Below are 19,866 nucleotides of genomic sequence, written 5' to 3'. Positions count from 1 at the left end.
TAAACGTATAACCAAAAAAGACTTTGTCTACGAACATTTTCACACACGGTTTATACGTCTGAGTTGCGCGAGTCGCTCAGGCCTCGTAAGACGCCCAGTAAAACCTCCCGAAAGCGGATTCATATTATTAATAATTATTGTTAATTAATAATTACATATTACAGCTTGGATATTTTTTATAATGCTGATATTGCCTCAGCATTATTTAACATTATAATAGAAAAAAATCTTATTGAATCATTTACGAAAACGGTTTTACTATTAAACTTAATTATTTGCATTATTCCGATGCCATCAGTGGAAAGTGAAAGATGTTTTTCCACACCTAAACGGATCAAGTATTTTAGCAGAAACACCATCACGCAACCAAGATTGAAGGCATTATATATGCTCAGTATCCAAAAAAGAATGAATTTGTGTCGATGAAAAACAGAAGAATGGATTTCTCATACAAATGAACAATAACATAGGTACTTTAAAAAAAAGTGAACTCCCAGTAAAATAACTCACCGATCGCCACTGATTAATAGCATCTATTGAGGGTTTCTTATATCCATCGACCATGTTAGTCTAGGATCAACGAGTTCAGGCAATACACAATTCATATAAAATCTTGTCAGTTGTGATTCAATTTTATCTATCCAAAGGCCGTCATCTTTGAAAATGTACTCTACTTTAATTTTTTGGTTTTCTCCAGTCAAAATCGCAAAAAGACATTTATCTTTATTTGCAATGTGCAACTGTCCTTGAATTTGGTAATACCAGACATGGTTTGTGTTTATCCTAATTATTTTATTATCTTTATGTCTCCAAAATGTTATTTTTCTCTGTTTAATGGCATCGTCAACTTCTATATTGGAGGCTGATGATGGACATTTTATTTCAATAATAAAGCTTCTATCGTCATAAAGGCCATCTGGCGAGGCACTTAAGTATGATTTGTCAGCATCAATAAACAGTCCGCATGTCTAATTTAAACTAAAATGGCTTTAAAATCTTTATTTTTCTGAAATTAGAAAAAGTGCGTGGATTAATCAATTAAATGTGTTATTCTACACATTTCTTTAATACAATCTATACCTCCAAAACTATTATTAAGTTCTACAGCCATTGTGGCATGAGAGTCATTTTGGCCAATTTCGAAAACAGGCCTGACATTTATTTTTTCATTCATTTATTTTTAAAATTACCACGATTCGTAAAATTTAAATTACACTAATAGTTGTATTAGGATACTATTTATCGGATTTTAAATAAATAAATAGTAAAGTTAATCGTCTATCAATTCATTTTAACCGTGCTTGGCATATACACGTTTCCGAGAAGACAGGAAAAAACCGGTCCAATGGCCTAAAAATATAAGTCTTAATGAAAAATTGTATGTGTGTGTATGTGGGGTGGGGGGTGTAAATTTACCGCACCGGGTGACACCAACCCTAGTTACGCCACTGCTCAGATGCATTGATGATCCGCACACACAATAGAAAAATTAGAGGGAACTTTGATCTCAGGTATTTACACATTTTGATTGAAATGATTTCTTTATATTTTTTTAGTTGTACCGAACTTCACCTTTGAGAAAGGACAAGACTATAATTGCTTCATCATGTATGTGGACAGCCCGTCAAAGTTTTACATTATATTAACAAAGAATCATCATGAATTGTAAGACATAATAAATTTGTATTAATTTAGTTTTGATTGTACTTAGTTTGATTTTGATATAGATGTAACAATGTGCCTACTACTGATCCACGCAATATGCCAATCGATCCAATCTTCCAGGTCTATTCCAACATAACATAACTCTGAAATCACACAAAATTGTTATACAAATTCTATTATGTATTCTATGTGTTAAGTATGAAACGTTAAAAATAACATTTTTAATACGAGTCTCGCCGGGCACTTAATCAGATAACCTGTTGAGCTGTTATTCATTATGACAACGTCAAACAGAGCACGCACAAGTTGAACGAAGGGTGAAACACAGGTACCTACTCAAAGATTCGCTTTTTAGATAACCATCGTTTTATGTACAAACTACATCCGTAACAAATTGAGGTTATCTCGGATGTCGGAAATATAACGAAACAGTGTTATTGGGTGTTATGGATTTATAGAGTTACATAGGTGGAATATATCTCCAGAATAAAAAAACTGAAATGTAAATTGTCAGTAAGATGTGTGCTTCATATCTTGTAGCTAGATGTCTCTAGTAGAGCTACGGTAGCCCTCTGCTTTGCCTTAATAACACGGATTGGATTGTTATTTAAAATTTGGAATAGTTCGAGTTAACAGCCAATTAAATGAGGTACACCAGTGATTCGTTCATTTTCTCCACTCCTGAATAATGCAGCAACCATGGAACGTCAAAATAATGGGTAGTGCGTTATATTCTGGGTGTTGTTCTAAGAAGGTATGATTCTTGGGTGTGGGGTAAACTTAAACACACGTTAAAGAATTTGCTATTTTTATATTTACATGACTTTCATAATATGCATTAAGTTTGTCACTTAAAGACGCAACATGCATTCAATATTGGTGATATTTGAGGATGTCCACGGGGCTTTTTATTTCTTGCGTTTAATGGCTTACCCCTCATTATGTTTTGGTCGGCAGCTGGCTTTCGCATTTTTATCTTATTAACCTGTTCTGTGGCAGTAATGCTAAAAATAAGCAACATGTAAGTAAGAATTTTCTGTAAATTGCTTGGGACAGGAAGACGTGTTATAATGTGCTGGTCACCAATTTTTTTATGGAATACAACAACGGCAATGAAATGCAAACAAAATAAAGTGATGGTGATTATCCTGGTAACTGGACTAAAACAGAACAGTGACAAAACAGAACATGACAAAACAGAACAATGACAAAACAGAACATGACAAAATAGAACAGCCAGGGGAAAAATAAAACATTTATTTTTTTGTGGAATCTATTCGTTAATTAAATGAACGCTGGTAGGTACTTACGGGCTTCACAAACCTTGGATTTTTGAACCGTGTGCGTGGATACTTTTTCATTATTGTCGGCGAAAACAACAGTTAGATGCTTAACTAGTGTCATAAACGTAATCCGGCATCCCCGGTGGCATCTTATTGCTTAGGGTCGAAATGTTTTTAAACGATAGACACATTAACAGTATTTTAGCTCGGTATATCCGATAAGTTGCTCGTTATAACAGTGAATAAATTTATGGAGAAAATCATAAACCAAATGTCAACGAATGTTTCCTCCTTACATTCGAGAACTCGTTATGTCCGAAATTGTAATAACCGAGTTCAACTGTATATATTTTGTTTAGAAACATAAGTTTTATAAGTGTTTAAGTAATAGATAGATTATACAAAAATGAATGTTTTATTTTTCCCTTGAATGTTCTGTTTTGTCACTGTTCTGTTTTGTCATGTTCTGTTTTGTCATCGTTCTGTTTTGTCATATTCTGCTTTGTCATGGAACCGATTATCCTGTATCCCAAATTCATGAAATAATTAAATTTCTCTAATATTTTAGGTTCTCAATGATAGAAAATATGACGACCGTTTGCAACACGGACAACACAAACTATTTATCAAAGAGAGAAATACTCGATTGTGAAGGCAGTTACTACGCATGTTATTTCCGGGATGAATGGTTGCGGGGGATCATTTCTGATCCACTAAATGTGAGTGCAGGGCTTAACAGATTAACAATATTGTATATTATTTTAAGTGAAAATTGGTGCAAGTGTATTTAAGGCTTATTTTCCAGTCACAATGACCGTCGGCACTGATCGGCGAATATGTATTTCCTGTGTTTCCTAATAAAGCTGATTGCTTAGCGCTAAGTAGCATCTACGCCGACCGTACGCAACGCGCGTCAGCCCCGCTGACTACGTGGTGCTGACGCGCCTTCACTGCTTCACTGCCAATTAGCGTTGCAGTGTCACGCTGAGTGTACGTTACGATGAGTAGTCAAAATGAGCCATTGTCATTTTTTTTCATAAATAATACACGGCAATAATTTTGATAAGCATTTCGCCGACTGTAATTTGTGGCGATCCGTACGAGACTATAACGAGCCTGGGCTGAGCAGTTACACATCGTCGTCAGCGCCACTGCGCGGTCAGCGTGACTGGAAAATCAGCCTGATGTTTCCGTTTTGGTCCGTTCAGTTTTGAAACAGCGGTCTTTTTAGACGATCAGTTAAGTTATCCGTTCAGTCTCAGTTGACAATTCAGTTGGGAAACGGTGATGTATATTTACATATTTTTATCCACTAAAAATGAATATTATTTTGGTTGGTAACAAATAACATATTTATTGGTATAATGCAGTACCTATATTTGAAGAAATTATAATATTTCAATAGTAATTAGAAAAGTAGTATGAAAAATACGGTAATTTACACGTCAATTTAACTGGCAACTCTAAAAATGAACACGATAACTGATGGGAAAACCATCCCGTCTCGTCTCCGTTTCGGTTTCAGTCGCCTGCTTTAGTTTTGCATTTACATGTCAGTTTAACTGATAGCTTGACTGAAACGGAGACTGATCGGACAGCAAAACTGATTGTTTAAAAGTACATTTAGGCAAGACATGTAGAGTAAGAATGGTATGGTACTCTCACCACTGTTAGTAGAGCGAGGTACGATTGCTCAGCCCATTCATTGTGGACCTGTGAATGTGGCTAACATGTTACATATTTTCGTTATGCTGCCAGTTTTTTTTGCTATGTTTCGTGTTATGTTGGCATATTTTTCATTATATTATTACTGTGTTCAGTTATAATTTGTGATTTTTGTGTTATTCAATGATTGTATTGATTTTTGATGACACCTGATTTAGATAAAATACCAATACTTTTGAGTGGCGATTTCAATGTCAATCTTGCTTCTGCAGAAGCTTAGCCACTGATTGATTATTTTGACAATTTTTAATTGAGACTTATTGATGATCCAGTAGTATCAACCATGAAATCTGTGATTACTATTTATTTATTAGAAGGGCCTTATGTTTAGTCATACTTATGTTACTATATATTATGTAGCCGATTTTCGTGCACATTACACATGAAGAGTGGTAAACTTAAGTAACAGGTGTCAAATAAGTATAATTACATAATTACATATGTGGTTTACTCGTTTCGGGTACATCAAAATTTTATTGAGTGGTTTATCTACGCAAATGCCAATCATGAGCTTCGAAAATTATATTTGAGTCTGTGGGTTATAAGTATTGTTAATACATATTGTGTAGTTGGGGGGTGTAATAAGACACAATGTGTTGTAGAAAAAGGATAGTTTAGTTATTAAATGATATGAATAGATATATTTTTTGATGTAAATATCGTAAGCAGTGGGGAGTAATAAAAACCTCATTAATACAAATTCCATGGGACCGAAAATCGAAAAAAAAATTCGAAATATGAAATGTATGGGGGAAAAATATAAATTTTTTTTTGATTTTCATTAATTTTGTTTCCGATCATAGATGTGCCTACCAAATTTCTGATACAATTCTTTCAAATTAAAATCTGTGCAAATACCATGTGTCAATGATCTATAAATTGTGCTAGAATTATATAAAAATACCAAATATTTTTTATATTTCCAATTTGTCAACACAATTTTTGTTAGTTTGGCATTGGTCCTCTAGTAAAACTATGTTTTTGATGTTTTAAGAAAAGTCTGTCACAATTTTCAATGATTGGTTCATGATATAGTGTACTTTATTACGATTTATTGAATATTTTTATATGCCAGGACTCAGGACAGAATGGAAATCATTTCAAATTAAAGAAATGGTTTTATATGAAAATAATGTTCAAGGGACTTTTTTTTCATGAAAATTTCGAATTAGCGCAAATTTCGAATTATCAGTGTTCTTACTAACGAGGTTTTACTGTATTGCTATTAATGTGTTTTTTTATTTCTGGATTAATCTTATAGACAACAGTATAAACATTTTATTTTTGTTAACACATTGATCGCCAACTAGTTTTACATAAAATAGTTAAAAAATGATTATTTGTCTCTAAGGTATTATTTTATAGGTAATGAAAGAATATAATGTTTTTTTTCATTTTGATGATTTTTTTACGTAAATATTGGTTTTTATGATGTGCCGGCCACATGTGTCCGTCGCGGCGCCAACAAGTTAATTTATTCTATTGCGCCGGGCCGGCCACTTCGCCGGTCACCTGTCCATATGTGTTGACGAGAGCATGGTGCCATTTCGCGGTCGAATTATATTTAGATTTAGATAGTACAATAAACAGAAAAGGCACAAATACGGAATAAAAGTTTTCAAATTGGGTAGTATAATACCTGGATACACATAAACTGGAAATATACGTATACATACCTTATAATCATTTTTTTTATTCTATTTTTTTATTATTTACATATTTTTTATAACTTACATTTTTATAATCTATTTAATTTTTATTTTTATATCAACAAAAACACATTTACAATTTAAAAGGAAAACTTTTTTTTTCATTATGTACATTCTTTACATTAGTGAGCCTATATTTTGTGACTGGGAAGACATATTATCAGGCCAAGTGGCAGTAATATACAGAAGGGCCATGCCGGTCACCGCGTATCGAAAAATGCACTGCGCGCGTGCCCGCCGGCGCTGTAGAACAACTCTAAGGCAGGTCTTCTTTGCCGGTCACCGGTGACCCCCATGGCCCCCTGAACGTAATCCAATGCCGGTCACCGGTGACCCCCATGGCGATCAACGTGTTAATTGATTTTGAGCAATTGTATGATAAAATTCGTAATTCGAAAATTTTGTAAATAATCATGAGTATGATTGAATTGTTCTATTTACAGGATGAACCAGACTACATTGAAATGTTTCTTATCGATGTGGGATGCAACGTCCGGTACCATTTCAGCAAGATAAAATTCTTAAATAAGCAGTTCTACATCTTGGAACCTCAAGCATATGCTTGCCACCTATTTCAGGTAAATGTTGGTTTTTATATCTCTATTTTTTTCCACCATATCACAAATTGTAATTTAATGAAATAATTATAAGTACTTTCGAGGTTTATATAATATCGAACGTGTTTTAGAAAAAAGGCAATCAAAGCCTTTATTGGTGAGACTGCTGATTGTTGTGTAAGAATGCCACATGTAGGCTCTTACTATGCCGCCATCACAGTAGCCAAGGTGTGGTTGGCAAGACTTTTGGCGCATCTCTCGCACAGACAACAGAAGAACAGACTTTTCAGTTTTTTTTTTATACATTTTACTAAAATATGAATCCTGGAAAAACACTAAATGTGCTAAACACGAGATCTAAGGAAAGGAAGATGTAAATTTGAGAGAATGAGATTAACATATTGTGGCAAAAGGGTAAATGCATAATCTATTCTGGCAAAACGGTAAACTACCATATTCAAGTTTGAAGTTGTACTCATAAAAATAGTGCACAAATTGATTTAAACATCTTATTGGTATTATGTTAGCAATATTTGGAATTTGTGTTGATGGCTGATTAGTGAAACACGTGAGGGCACTTTTGATATTAGATTTATTTGAGTTGATTATATAAATATGTTAATTTAGATTTCTGTGCATGACTGTAATGTGCGTGTGCTCTGTCCCATCCCCCGAGGCCTTCAACGGACTGGTTGAATCAGTACCGCTACAGGACTCCCCTCGTAGTGGAATGCCTAATGAAATGAGATTATTGTGTTTATGTGTAATATAATAACTCTTAGATTATTCAATGAGCATAGTAAATTGATGGTAAAATGCGCTGGTGACATTTAGAAGGAGGTTTTAAGACGAGTGAACTTATAGCTACTATATTTTCTGCAATGCAAAGTATGATCTACTCCAACTCATAATGCATGAGAAGGTAGAGGGCAGCAGAAGTGTAGGTAGGAGATTGTCTCGGATGCGCAGCCTCCGTAAGTGGCTCAATGTCCAAGGCGTTCGGGATCTAATACGACTGGCCCAGGACATTTAGGCGTGCTGCAAGTTGGTTAGTTAAGCAGCAATTACATTATAATCACGTTACGTACTGCCATATGGCTGATACGGTGACAAATTTAGTGTATGGTTTCGTCATTCCACAGAATATTTTGAATGATCACTATCTCTATAAATTCAATGATGGAGAGTGCCAACTCTAATGCATCAGTACATCAGTCATTATTCATGCTAATTTCAATTAAAATTAATAGTTTCTACGTGTGCGTACGTTAAAATTAATTGCGATATTGCATCCATAGATAATATTTTGAACAGAACCCAAACTGCAGACCATAGATAATAGATAATAATTTAATAAAAAACCACTAAAATTAAAGAACACGCGATTTTGACATGAGTCAAAAATGTGTAGACATGTAGAAAATGATAAAAAACCTTCATTGAGTCATGCAGGTGTAGATGCAGCGCGGTACGCGTGAGTAACCTCAGTTTTGTTCTGGTGATTTCGGCAGATTTTGCTTACTTTGTTTATAAGTTCAAAATGTGATATAGGATTGGAGTATCAGTCTGATAACATTTTAAATACCAAGAAAAACGACATTGCACCCTTTTTTCCCGTAGTGGCAGCTTACTGTGACAGCACATAACTTGATGATAATGTATTTGAACCTTTAGTCGCCAACCTTCGATAGAAGACAGCACCAAAAAGAAGAACAATATGAATGCATGGTGCATAAATTACATACTGATATATCTATTGATAAAAGTTAACATTTTTATGTTATTTAATGGTGTTATAGGTTGCAGATATTAATTAAAATATTGTCCATTTATTATCCACTTTCTTTTTAATATAATAATAATCACAAAATATTTTTTATATTTGTATTGAATATTACAATACATGAAGTGTTACTTGTTTGAAGTCTAGCCAATGAGTGAGTTGATTGAAAGGTATGTTATACAATGGGTGCGTGATTTTTACATGTCTGGACAGGCAGGAATTAGCGATGATAAAACAAACCAAAATTCATTAAACAAGAATGAACCTGACAAAAACAATGAATTATTGTATCCAGCCAGAGTCAAAGGTTAGCGATAAGGTTGACTCACTTACAGTTACGTAATTTGAGTTTACATAACAATGATATAAATTAGTGAAAATTATCAGGGTTAAGGGGACGTTCTACAGAATTGGCCTTGAGAATTGAAAATATGATTTTTTAACGTGTGGTCCATAATATCTGGTCTACTAGTTAATATAAAAAGGTCGCGTCCAAGTTGTTTGTGTCATCAAACTTGCTCGACGACTCAATCGACTCATATTTCATATTTATTTCATCAGGGCTGTCTGTCATAATTTAAAATTTTTATTTATATTATATATTATTTAAGTTTTGTGCATCTAATGCCGGGTCCACACTAGCAACATGCTGCTGGCTACCTCGTTAGATTTTACGATAATTATGATAATTATCGTAAAATTTCTTAAGCAATTATGGTAAGTATCATAAAATTTAATGAGGTTGTCAGTGTGGAAATGGCTTAATGTCCACTGTGGTTCACGTAGTGGCATGGACCTGGAGTTAACTAATTCAGGAAGTCAACACACATGATAGAATTTTTCCCAGTTTTGGTTGCATTATATTCCAAAACTCTTCTGTAAAAATCGTTTCCGATTTTATAAATGGAAATTTCTCGGTGTACATAGTAAACAAACCTACGAATAAAAAAAGACAAGAAGGAACATACTGATTCATCGCAGTAAAATCTGGCAATCAAATTCGCCATTTTGAAAAGCGACGATTTTGCGTAAACAAATATCACGTGGTCTGTACGTGTGCGGCAAACTTCGAATGTGTTTGTAATTTTGTGTATTTTATGTTTGTGTATCACGCATTGTCGGCCATATTTGCCGGCCTTTCTGATTGCCATGATTTGTACACATCTTCCTTCCTGTCTTTTTTTATTCATAGAAACAAACAGTATTTTTTATTAGTTATATGAAGTTGGCCTTGAATCTGTAATAAAATAATACACAATTAAAAGATTTTGAAATAGAAAAAAACACATTTCCAAGCTTTCAGCCGTGCTCACTCATGAATGTCATACACATTTTGATGTTATCTTGCAAAGTGCGAATGTAATGTTTTCAAATAATTGATATGGATTAATTATACCATCGTCTTATTTTCTTGAAATCATAAACATACTATAATAGTATTTGAGTATCAACCTATGTTCAATTTGAATTGGGTTATAATAATAATATACCCGTATATATATCAATAGTATGTTTGCTACAAAATCCACCCAAGTTATCAGTACGTAATTGCACAGGTGTGATTAAACACTATGATGAAATTAACATTTTAAAAATATTATATTATATTATTTTGACAGCCCTGTTTTCTGATCGGCGTATATCTTGCAGGTGTTTATAAAATAATAATAATGTTCAGGGGCAGACAATATCAAAAATAATAATAATGTTTCTTGAAATAAAATCTCCGATGATTAGTGATTTTTGCGAAAAGGTCGATTTAATAAATTAACGTGTCCTTTTTATACTAAATTATATTTGAATGTCTTATATTAGATTTTTTATGGCTATATCGCTATACAAAAATCACGTCCTTTTGCCAAAATATGGAATATATTATATTAACACTGTACATATTGTATTTAAAAAAACAGGTACGACCGCCGTTATTGACTGTAACAGAGGAGTGGCCCCTAGAAAGCAAGAAGTTCATGCGTCGAGTCGAAAATACTGTTGGCAACATAATTATCGCCTCAATGTAAGGACAGTCATATACATTAATAATTTTGATATTGGTGCAATCAATTCGGCAATAATTATATTTTATTCTTAATTTATTATATTGTATGTGAAACAAAGTTTTATGAATATTTGTAGATATCTACAGTATATTTGTTTCATATTCAGATGCTTTATAATATAAAAAAAAACGGTGTGTGTACTTATGTACGCGTGTTAGAAGTTATACTTCTTTGGCGTAACAAAACAAAAACAAAACTTGTGATTCTTCGACTAGCTCTTAATTATCTTGTTAAATTACACACTCAAGAAAAAGGACCGCTTATTGGAACGCCGTTGGTTTATTTCTATACACTTTAACTTATATTACTAAATTATATAATTATTTATCGTTGTTTTTATTTTTAAAGTAACAACTGCCACTAAGACGTTTAATAGTTTGTTTACGTAAGGAATTGCAAATGGCCGACAATAATAAATTCGTGTCCTAGGCAACGGAACAATTCTTCGTACATATAATAATAAATTCGCTGCCTAGGCAATGGAATAAACTATAATATTATACTGTATAATCGTCACGATTGCATTATCATACTGTGGCGTAAAGGCAGTGCGTTCGGCTGATAACCGAACAATCGTGGTTCGAATCCAATAGAGTGCGATTTTTTTCATGTGAAAAAATAAATTATGTGTTACATGTCACATGCCAAAAATACACTCTGATCTGATTTTCCAAACGCGCCTAAAGAAGTATAACTTCAAAAATATTATTTTATACATATTATATATAGATATACTAGCTGAAGTACCCGGCTTCGCACGGGGTCGCTTCGTGGTTATATTTATCTTAGATATTTGAAAAATAATAAGAGGTAATTATTTCTTTAATATTAAAATATCTGTGTAATACAATATGGCAATATGAAAATAATTATAATAGGAGTAAAGGTCAAACATAAGAACACTAAATTAATATCGAATCCAAAATATGAAAACGTTATTAATGTTATAAATATGTAGTAAAAAAAAAATCAAAATTGGATGGAACAAACAAACAACAAACTTTGTATGTTATATAATAATAATTTAGAAACCGCACACAACTGACAAAAGTTTCATCGCAATCGGATGAATGGTATAGGAACGCATACGAATAGTATAAGAAGATGATTTTATAATTCAGAAACCTTCGTGGGCATGCGCATGACAACTCACCAAAGTTTCATTGCAATCGGATTAATGGTAAGTATAGGAACGCATACGAATAGAAGAAGAAGAAGATGGTTGTACTAATTCAAAAACTTTCGCGGGCTTGCGCACAACAACTGGTCAAAATTTCATCACAATCGGATGAATGGCATAAGAACGCATACAAATAGAAGAAGAAAAAGATGATTGTAGTAATTCAGAAACCTTTGCGGGCAAGGGCACAACAACTCACCAAAGTTTCATTGCAATCGGATGAATGGTATAGGAACGCATACGAATAGAAGAAGAAGAAGATGGTTGTACTAATTCAGAACTCTTCGCGGGCGTGCTCACAACAACTGGTCAAAATTTCATCGCAATCGGATGAATGGTATAAGAACGCATACACGAAGATAGAATAGAAGAAAAAGAAAATAGTTGTAACAATTCAGAGACCTTTGCGGCGTGAGCACAACAGTTGATCAAAATTTCATTGCAATCGGATGAATGGTATAGGAACGCATACGAATAGAAGATAGAATAGAAGAAGAAGATGGTTGTACCAATTCAGAAACCTTCGTGGGTGTTGGCACAATTACTGACGAAAAATTTGTTGCAATCGGATGAATGGAATAGAAACGCATACGAATAGAAGAATATTGAATAGAAGAAGAAGAAGAAGAAGATAGTTGTACTAATTCAAAAACCATTGCGGGTGTTACCACAACAACTGACGAAGGTTTTATCGCAATCGGATGAATGGTATAGGGACCATACGAATAAAAGAAGATAGAATGAAGAAGAAGAAGAAGAAGATGGTTGTACTAATTCAGAAACCTTCGCGGGTGTAGGCACAATTACTAACGAAAATTTTATTGCAATCGGATGAATAGAATAGGAACGCATACGAATAGAAGAAGAAGAAGAAGAAGATGGTTGTACTAATTAAAAAACCATTGCGGGTGTTACCACAATAACTGATGAAGGTTTTATTGCAATCGGATGAATGGTATAGGGACCATACGAATAAAAGAAGATAGGATGAAGAAGAAGAAGAAGAAGAAGATAGTTGTACTAATTCAGAAACCTTTGCGGGTGTTGGCACAATAACTGACGAAAATTTTATTGCAATCGGATGAATGGAATAGAAACGCATACGAATAGAAGAATATAGAATAGAAGAAGAAGAAGATAGTTGTACTAATTCAAAAACCATTGCGGGTATTACCACAACAACTGACGAAGGTTTCATCGCAATCGGATAAATGGTATAGGGACCATACGAATAAAAGAAGATAGAATGAAGAAGAAGAAGAAGAAGATGGTTGTACTAATTCAGAAACCTTCGCGGGTGTAGGCACAATTACTAACGAAAATTTTATTGCAATCGGATGAATAGAATAGGAACGCATACGAATAGAAGAATATAGAATAGAAGAAGAAGAAGAAGAAGATGGTTGTACTAATTAAAAAACCATTGCGGGTGTTACCACAATAACTGATGAAGGTTTCATTGCAATCGGATGAATGGTATAGGGACCATACGAATAAAAGAAGATAGAATGAAGAAGAAGAAGAAGAAGAAGAAGATAGTTGTACTAATTCAGAAACCTTTGCGGGTGTTGGCACAATAACTGACGAAAATTTTATTGCAATCGGATGAATGGAATAGGAACGCATACGAATAGAAGAATATAGAATAGAAGAAGAAGAAGAAGAAGATAGTTGTACTAATTCAAAAACCATTGCGGGTGTTACCACAACAACTGACAAAGGTTTCATCGCAATCGGATGAATGGTATAGGGACCATACGAATAAAAGAAGATAGAATGAAGAAGAAGAAGAAGAAGATGGTTGTACTAATTCAGAAACCTTCGCGGGTGTAGGCACAATTACTAACGAAAATTTTATTGCAATCGGATGAATAGAATAGGAACGCATACGAATAGAAGAATATAGAATAGAAGAAGAAGAAGAAGATGGTTGTACTAATTAAAAAAACCATTGCGGGTGTTACCACAATAACTGATGAAGGTTTCATTGCAATCGGATGAATGGTATAGGGACCATACGAATAAAAGAAGATAGGATGAAGAAGAAGAAGAAGAAGAAGAAGATAGTTGTACTAATTCAGAAACCTTTGCGGGTGTTGGCACAATAACTGACGAAAATTTTATTGCAATCGGATGAATGGAATAGAAACGCATACGAATAGAAGAATATAGAATAGAAGAAGAAGAAGAAGAAGATAGTTGTACTAATTCAAAAACCATTGCGGGTATTACCACAACAACTGACGAAGGTTTCATCGCAATCGGATAAATGGTATAGGGACCATACGAATAAAAGAAGATAGAATGAAGAAGAAGAAGAAGAAGATGGTTGTACTAATTCAGAAACCTTCGCGGGTGTAGGCACAATTACTAACGAAAATTTTATTGCAATCGGATGAATAGAATAGGAACGCATACGAATAGAAGAATATAGAATAGAAGAAGAAGAAGAAGAAGATGGTTGTACTAATTAAAAAACCATTGCGGGTGTTACCACAATAACTGATGAAGGTTTCATTGCAATCGGATGAATGGTATAGGGACCATACGAATAAAAGAAGATAGAATGAAGAAGAAGAAGAAGAAGAAGAAGATAGTTGTACTAATTCAGAAACCTTTGCGGGTGTTGGCACAATTACTGACGAAAATTTTATTGCAATCGGATGAATGGAATAGGAACGCATACGAATAGAAGAAGAAGAAGAAGAAGATAGTTGTACTAATTCAAAAACCATTGCGGGTGTTACCACAACAACTGACGAAGGTTTCATCGCAATCGGATGAATGGTATGGGGACCATACGAATAAAAGAAGATAGAATGAAGAAGAAGAAGAAGAAGATGGTTGTACTAATTCAGAAACCTTCGCGGGTGTAGGCACAATTACTAACGAAAATTTTATTGCAATCGGATGAATGGAATAGAAACGCATACGAATAGAAGAATATAGAATAGAAGAAGAAGAAGAAGAAGATAGTTGTACTAATTCAAAAACCATTGCGGGTATTACCACAACAACTGACGAAGGTTTCATCGCAATCGGATAAATGGTATAGGGACCATACGAATAAAAGAAGATAGAATGAAGAAGAAGAAGAAGAAGATGGTTGTACTAATTCAGAAACCTTCGCGGGTGTAGGCACAATTACTAACGAAAATTTTATTGCAATCGGATGAATAGAATAGGAACGCATACGAATAGAAGAATATAGAATAGAAGAAGAAGAAGAAGAAGATGGTTGTACTAATTAAAAAACCATTGCGGGTGTTACCACAATAACTGATGAAGGTTTCATTGCAATCGGATGAATGGTATAGGGACCATACGAATAACAGAAGATAGAATGAAGAAGAAGAAGAAGAAGAAGAAGATAGTTGTACTAATTCAGAAACCTTTGCGGGTGTTGGCACAATTACTGACGAAAATTTTATTGCAATCGGATGAATGGAATAGGAACGCATACGAATAGAAGAATATAGAATAGAAGAAGAAGAAGAAGAATATAGTTGTACTAATTCAAAAACCATTGCGGGTGTTACCACAACAACTGACGAAGGTTTCATCGCAATCGGATGAATGGTATAGGGACCATACGAATAAAAGAAGATAGAATGAAGAAGAAAAAGAAGAAGATGGTTGTACTAATTCAGAAACCTTCGCGGGTGTAGGCACAATTACTAACGAAAATTTTATTGCAATCGGATGAATAGAATAGGAACGCATACGAATAGAAGAATATAGAATAGAAGAAGAAGAAGAAGAAGATGGTTGTACTAATTAAAAAAACCATTGCGGGTGTTACCACAATAACTGATGAAGGTTTCATTGCAATCGGATGAATGGTATAGGGACCATACGAATAAAAGAAGATAGGATGAAGAAGAAGAAGAAGAAGAAGAAGATAGTTGTACTAATTCAGAAACCTTTGCGGGTGTTGGCACAATAACTGACGAAAATTTTATTGCAATCGGATGAATGGAATAGAAACGCATACGAATAGAAGAATATAGAATAGAAGAAGAAGAAGAAGAAGATAGTTGTACTAATTCAAAAACCATTGCGGGTATTACCACAACAACTGACGAAGGTTTCATCGTAATCGGATAAATGGTATAGGGACCATACGAATAAAAGAAGATAGAATGAAGAAGAAGAAGAAGAAGATGGTTGTACTAATTCAGAAACCTTCGCGGGTGTAGGCACAATTACTAACGAAAATTTTATTGCAATCGGATGAATAGAATAGGAACGCATACGAATAGAAGAATATAGAATAGAAGAAGAAGAAGAAGAAGATGGTTGTACTAATTAAAAAACCATTGCGGGTGTTACCACAATAACTGATGAAGGTTTCATTGCAATCGGATGAATGGTATAGGGACCATACGAATAAAAGAAGATAGAATGAAGAAGAAGAAGAAGAAGAAGAAGATAGTTGTACTAATTCAGAAACCTTTGCGGGTGTTGGCACAATTACTGACGAAAATTTTATTGCAATCGGATGAATGGAATAGGAACGCATACGAATAGAAGAATATAGAATAGAAGAAGAAGAAGAAGAAGAAAAAGAAGAAGATGGTTGTACTAATTCAAAAACCATTGCGGGTGTTACCACAACAACTGATGAAGGTTTCATCGCAATCGGATAAATGGTATAGGGACCATACGAATAAAAGAAGATAGAATGAAGAAGAAGAAGAAGATGATGATTTTTCTAATTTAGAAACCTTCATGGGTGTGCATACAACCACTTGCCAAAATTTCATTGCAATCGGATGAATGGTATAGGAACCATACGAATAAAAGAAGATAGAATGAAGAAGAAGAAGTTCAAGATGATGATTTTTCTAATTCAGAAACCTTTATGGGTGTGCATACAACCACTTACCAAAATTTCATTGCAATCGGATGAATGGTATAGGAACCATACGAATAAAAGAAAATATAATGAAGAAGAAGAAGAAGATGATGATTTTTCTAATTCAGAAACCTTTACGGGTATGCATACAACCACTTACCAAAATTTCATTGCAATCGGATGAATGGTATAGGAACGCATACGGGACAGACACACAGACATACAGACAGACAGACATTCATTTTTATATATTAGTATAGCCTATACTCTTCCCGCAAGTGCAAGCAATAAGTTTACAAAGTTTTATCGCAATCGGATGAACGCTATGGCTGCGCATTAAATACGAACAAACAAACACACAAATATTAATTTTTATATATTAGATGTATAGAAAGTTCGTTTTTCATTCACTTCAAAAAAAGATAGATTATATTATAGAAATTATTACAATGTTCTGATTCTAATTACTATTGATTATAGAAATGGTATAGAATCATTAGGTGCATCTTATTTTCGTCATTATCCGTGGTGACACAATGCGCATAAATTTTTTTCTGTGACTAATAGTAAAATTTCAAAAATGTGATTTACACTTGCTCTCTTGAGTGAAACATTAACGAATATTAATTATCCCAGCATGAGATTAATTGTGATCATTTTAAATTTAGTACACAAAAATTAGTGTTTAAGAAACCATATTATATTGTGTATTTGACGGGGTACGTTTTAGTCACTACGGAGGATTCCAGATCACCTAGATTCTCAAGTTTAGCCTTGATCTTTTCTATGCCTCACGATATTACTATGGCAGTATTTGACAGGTCGCAGATTTTAACGACACGTTGAATGTGGGTCAAGCTCTTACTACAATCGCTGTAATACCGATAATTTGTGGCTTACTATTTCACAATTATTCAAACAGATGTCACTGTGCTTAACCGGATGTATGCCATAAGTGCGTTTACGCACTCTACACATCCGTGCATGCAAGGGTGGCCATAGAAAATGAGTGTACTTTACACTCACTACACTAGCCCCGGCGGTTGTTTTAAATATATTGTACGCAATATACTCTCATCTCTAGTAATCATGGTGACATTCTTAACCGGTGTACAAGTCTTTATGATGTACAGTCGAGCTTGGTTATTACCATCACGGATATAGCGAGATCTCAGATGTAACGAGGAAACATTCGTTGACATTTTAGTTTATGATTTTCTCCAAACATTTATTCATTTTTATAACGAGCTCCTTATCGGATATACCGAGCAAAAATACAAAAATTTTCTTAAAACTGATAATGCGTCGATCATTTAAAAACATTTCGACCCTATGCAATAAAATCTGACCGGACAGGATGCCGCCGGGTTCAGATTACGTTTATGACACTGTCTAGTTAAGTGTCTAAGTACTTAATTGGTGTTTTCGCCGACAAGATTGAAAAAGTATCCACGCATATAGTTGAAAAAAAAATCCAAGGTTTGTGAAGTAAGTAGGTACCTACCAGCGTTCATTACAATAGATAACTTCTTTTATTGTTTATGAATGCCATGCTTGTTTCAGTGAAAAATTCGGTACTGTTCAGTTATCAGGAATACAGCGGAAAACACATTTTGAAAATAGCCGATAAACTGGATTATCTGTTAGGTTAACCTAACCAAACCTAAACTAACCCAAACTAACAAATAATCCAGTTTATCGGCTATTTTCAAAATGTGTTTTCCGCTGTATTCCTGATAACCGAACAGTACCAAAAATTCTAATTGTGTATTTTTGTTTGAATTGCGACTTTTTATGTTATGTGACCGCTCATTTAGAAATACCTATTCTCTGATTTAATGAGTAACGCTTATAACGCGCAAATTCAGTCAGTCCCATCTTCCTCGTAATAACCAAGTTCGACTGTACTTTTAATATATTTCTAAATAGTGACGTTTCTAAGGTTTTATTTTTTCATAGAAATTCATGGCCCGCCGGGTACTATCATTCTAATACTCCCGGCATTTAAAGGATTAAATTTTTAGATTATGCAAACTAATTGACAGTAGCTAATAATATGAGTTTAAAGTCGGATGAAATATACCTAACATATTTAAGTATGAAACACAAAAATGTCATTTACCACTAGATACTTCCAATTAGAAATTACTACTAAATGAATAATCAAATAAAGAAATAATGTTACCACTCTAACATATCAACTTTTAGGGATGACCAGTCTCTTGGAGTATACCTTATAACAAGTGACGGTATAGAGTATAACGTTAAAATTGTTGAAGAACGCTTGGCAGTAGTACCAATAAATTATGATGATTCTTACGACTTGCAGTCACCAATAGGTAAGTAATTCAAGTTAAAGTAATTATCAAAATACTGTATTGACCCAAATACTCGGTCTCATTAGTATCGCTTGAATTATTACTCTATGTATTATCATGTTATATTCTTCTAGTGTCATGGGTTCCTGGTTCGAATCCTGGGTCTGGCAAGTACACATATTGTTTTTCAATTTGTGTATGAGTCAGAGTATGGACCCAATAGGTTGAGCAAGTGGTGACATATATTTCTCGTAAAAACTAAATCTGTTAATACGAACCTCCACTCTGATCTTATTAGGATCGGACATGGTCAGAAAAAAAAATATTCTTGTTCCCATAAAATGTCATCCTACTATACAGATTGTTATCAATGCTACTGCATTTCTTAAAACCTTTTTTTTTATAAACACTGGACTAATTTTCTTCCGCTTGGTCACAATCACTTGTACATATCGACTGCCTCATGTAAAAACACACCAATTCGAAATAGTGTGTTTTATGTTTTTTGAGCTATTTTTGCATAGAAAAAAATACCACACCAGCCAATTTTTTTTTGGATTTTTTTCTCGAAAAACACCCAAAATACTGTTTAAAATAATACTCGTAAGTAGAGTTATGATTATATAAAATTTTTTGTAAAATCTTAAATTACATGGAATAATAATCCACTTGTAGTTGGTGTGTTATTACTCGGAAAAAATATACATGCTCCCTACACAAATCATTTT

The 19,866-nt window shown here is 33.8% G+C and overlaps 1 protein-coding gene across 2 annotated transcripts in view; it reads left to right on the top strand.

Annotated features, from left to right (window-relative positions):
• The window catches only part of LOC147069917 (tudor domain-containing protein 1-like), a 79,378-nt gene that overhangs the window by 39,211 nt on the left and 20,301 nt on the right, over positions 1-19,866 (top strand). For both annotated transcript variants that reach the window (XM_085949594.1, XM_085949595.1), the window contains exons 10-14: positions 1,557-1,665; positions 3,517-3,667; positions 6,826-6,960; positions 10,636-10,739; positions 19,029-19,159. In XM_085949594.1, the coding sequence (XP_085805720.1) occupies positions 1,557-1,665; positions 3,517-3,667; positions 6,826-6,960; positions 10,636-10,739; positions 19,029-19,159 (630 nt within the window). The remainder of the gene's footprint in view (positions 1-1,556; positions 1,666-3,516; positions 3,668-6,825; positions 6,961-10,635; positions 10,740-19,028; positions 19,160-19,866) is intronic.

This window comes from Rhyacophila brunnea, unplaced genomic scaffold, assembly GCF_057557595.1.
Source record: "Rhyacophila brunnea isolate RB1 unplaced genomic scaffold, BYU_Rbru_1.0 scaffold_22, whole genome shotgun sequence".
NCBI classification, from domain to species: Eukaryota; Metazoa; Arthropoda; class Insecta; order Trichoptera; family Rhyacophilidae; genus Rhyacophila; species Rhyacophila brunnea.
This window is presented reverse-complemented; position numbering and strand designations above follow the sequence as displayed.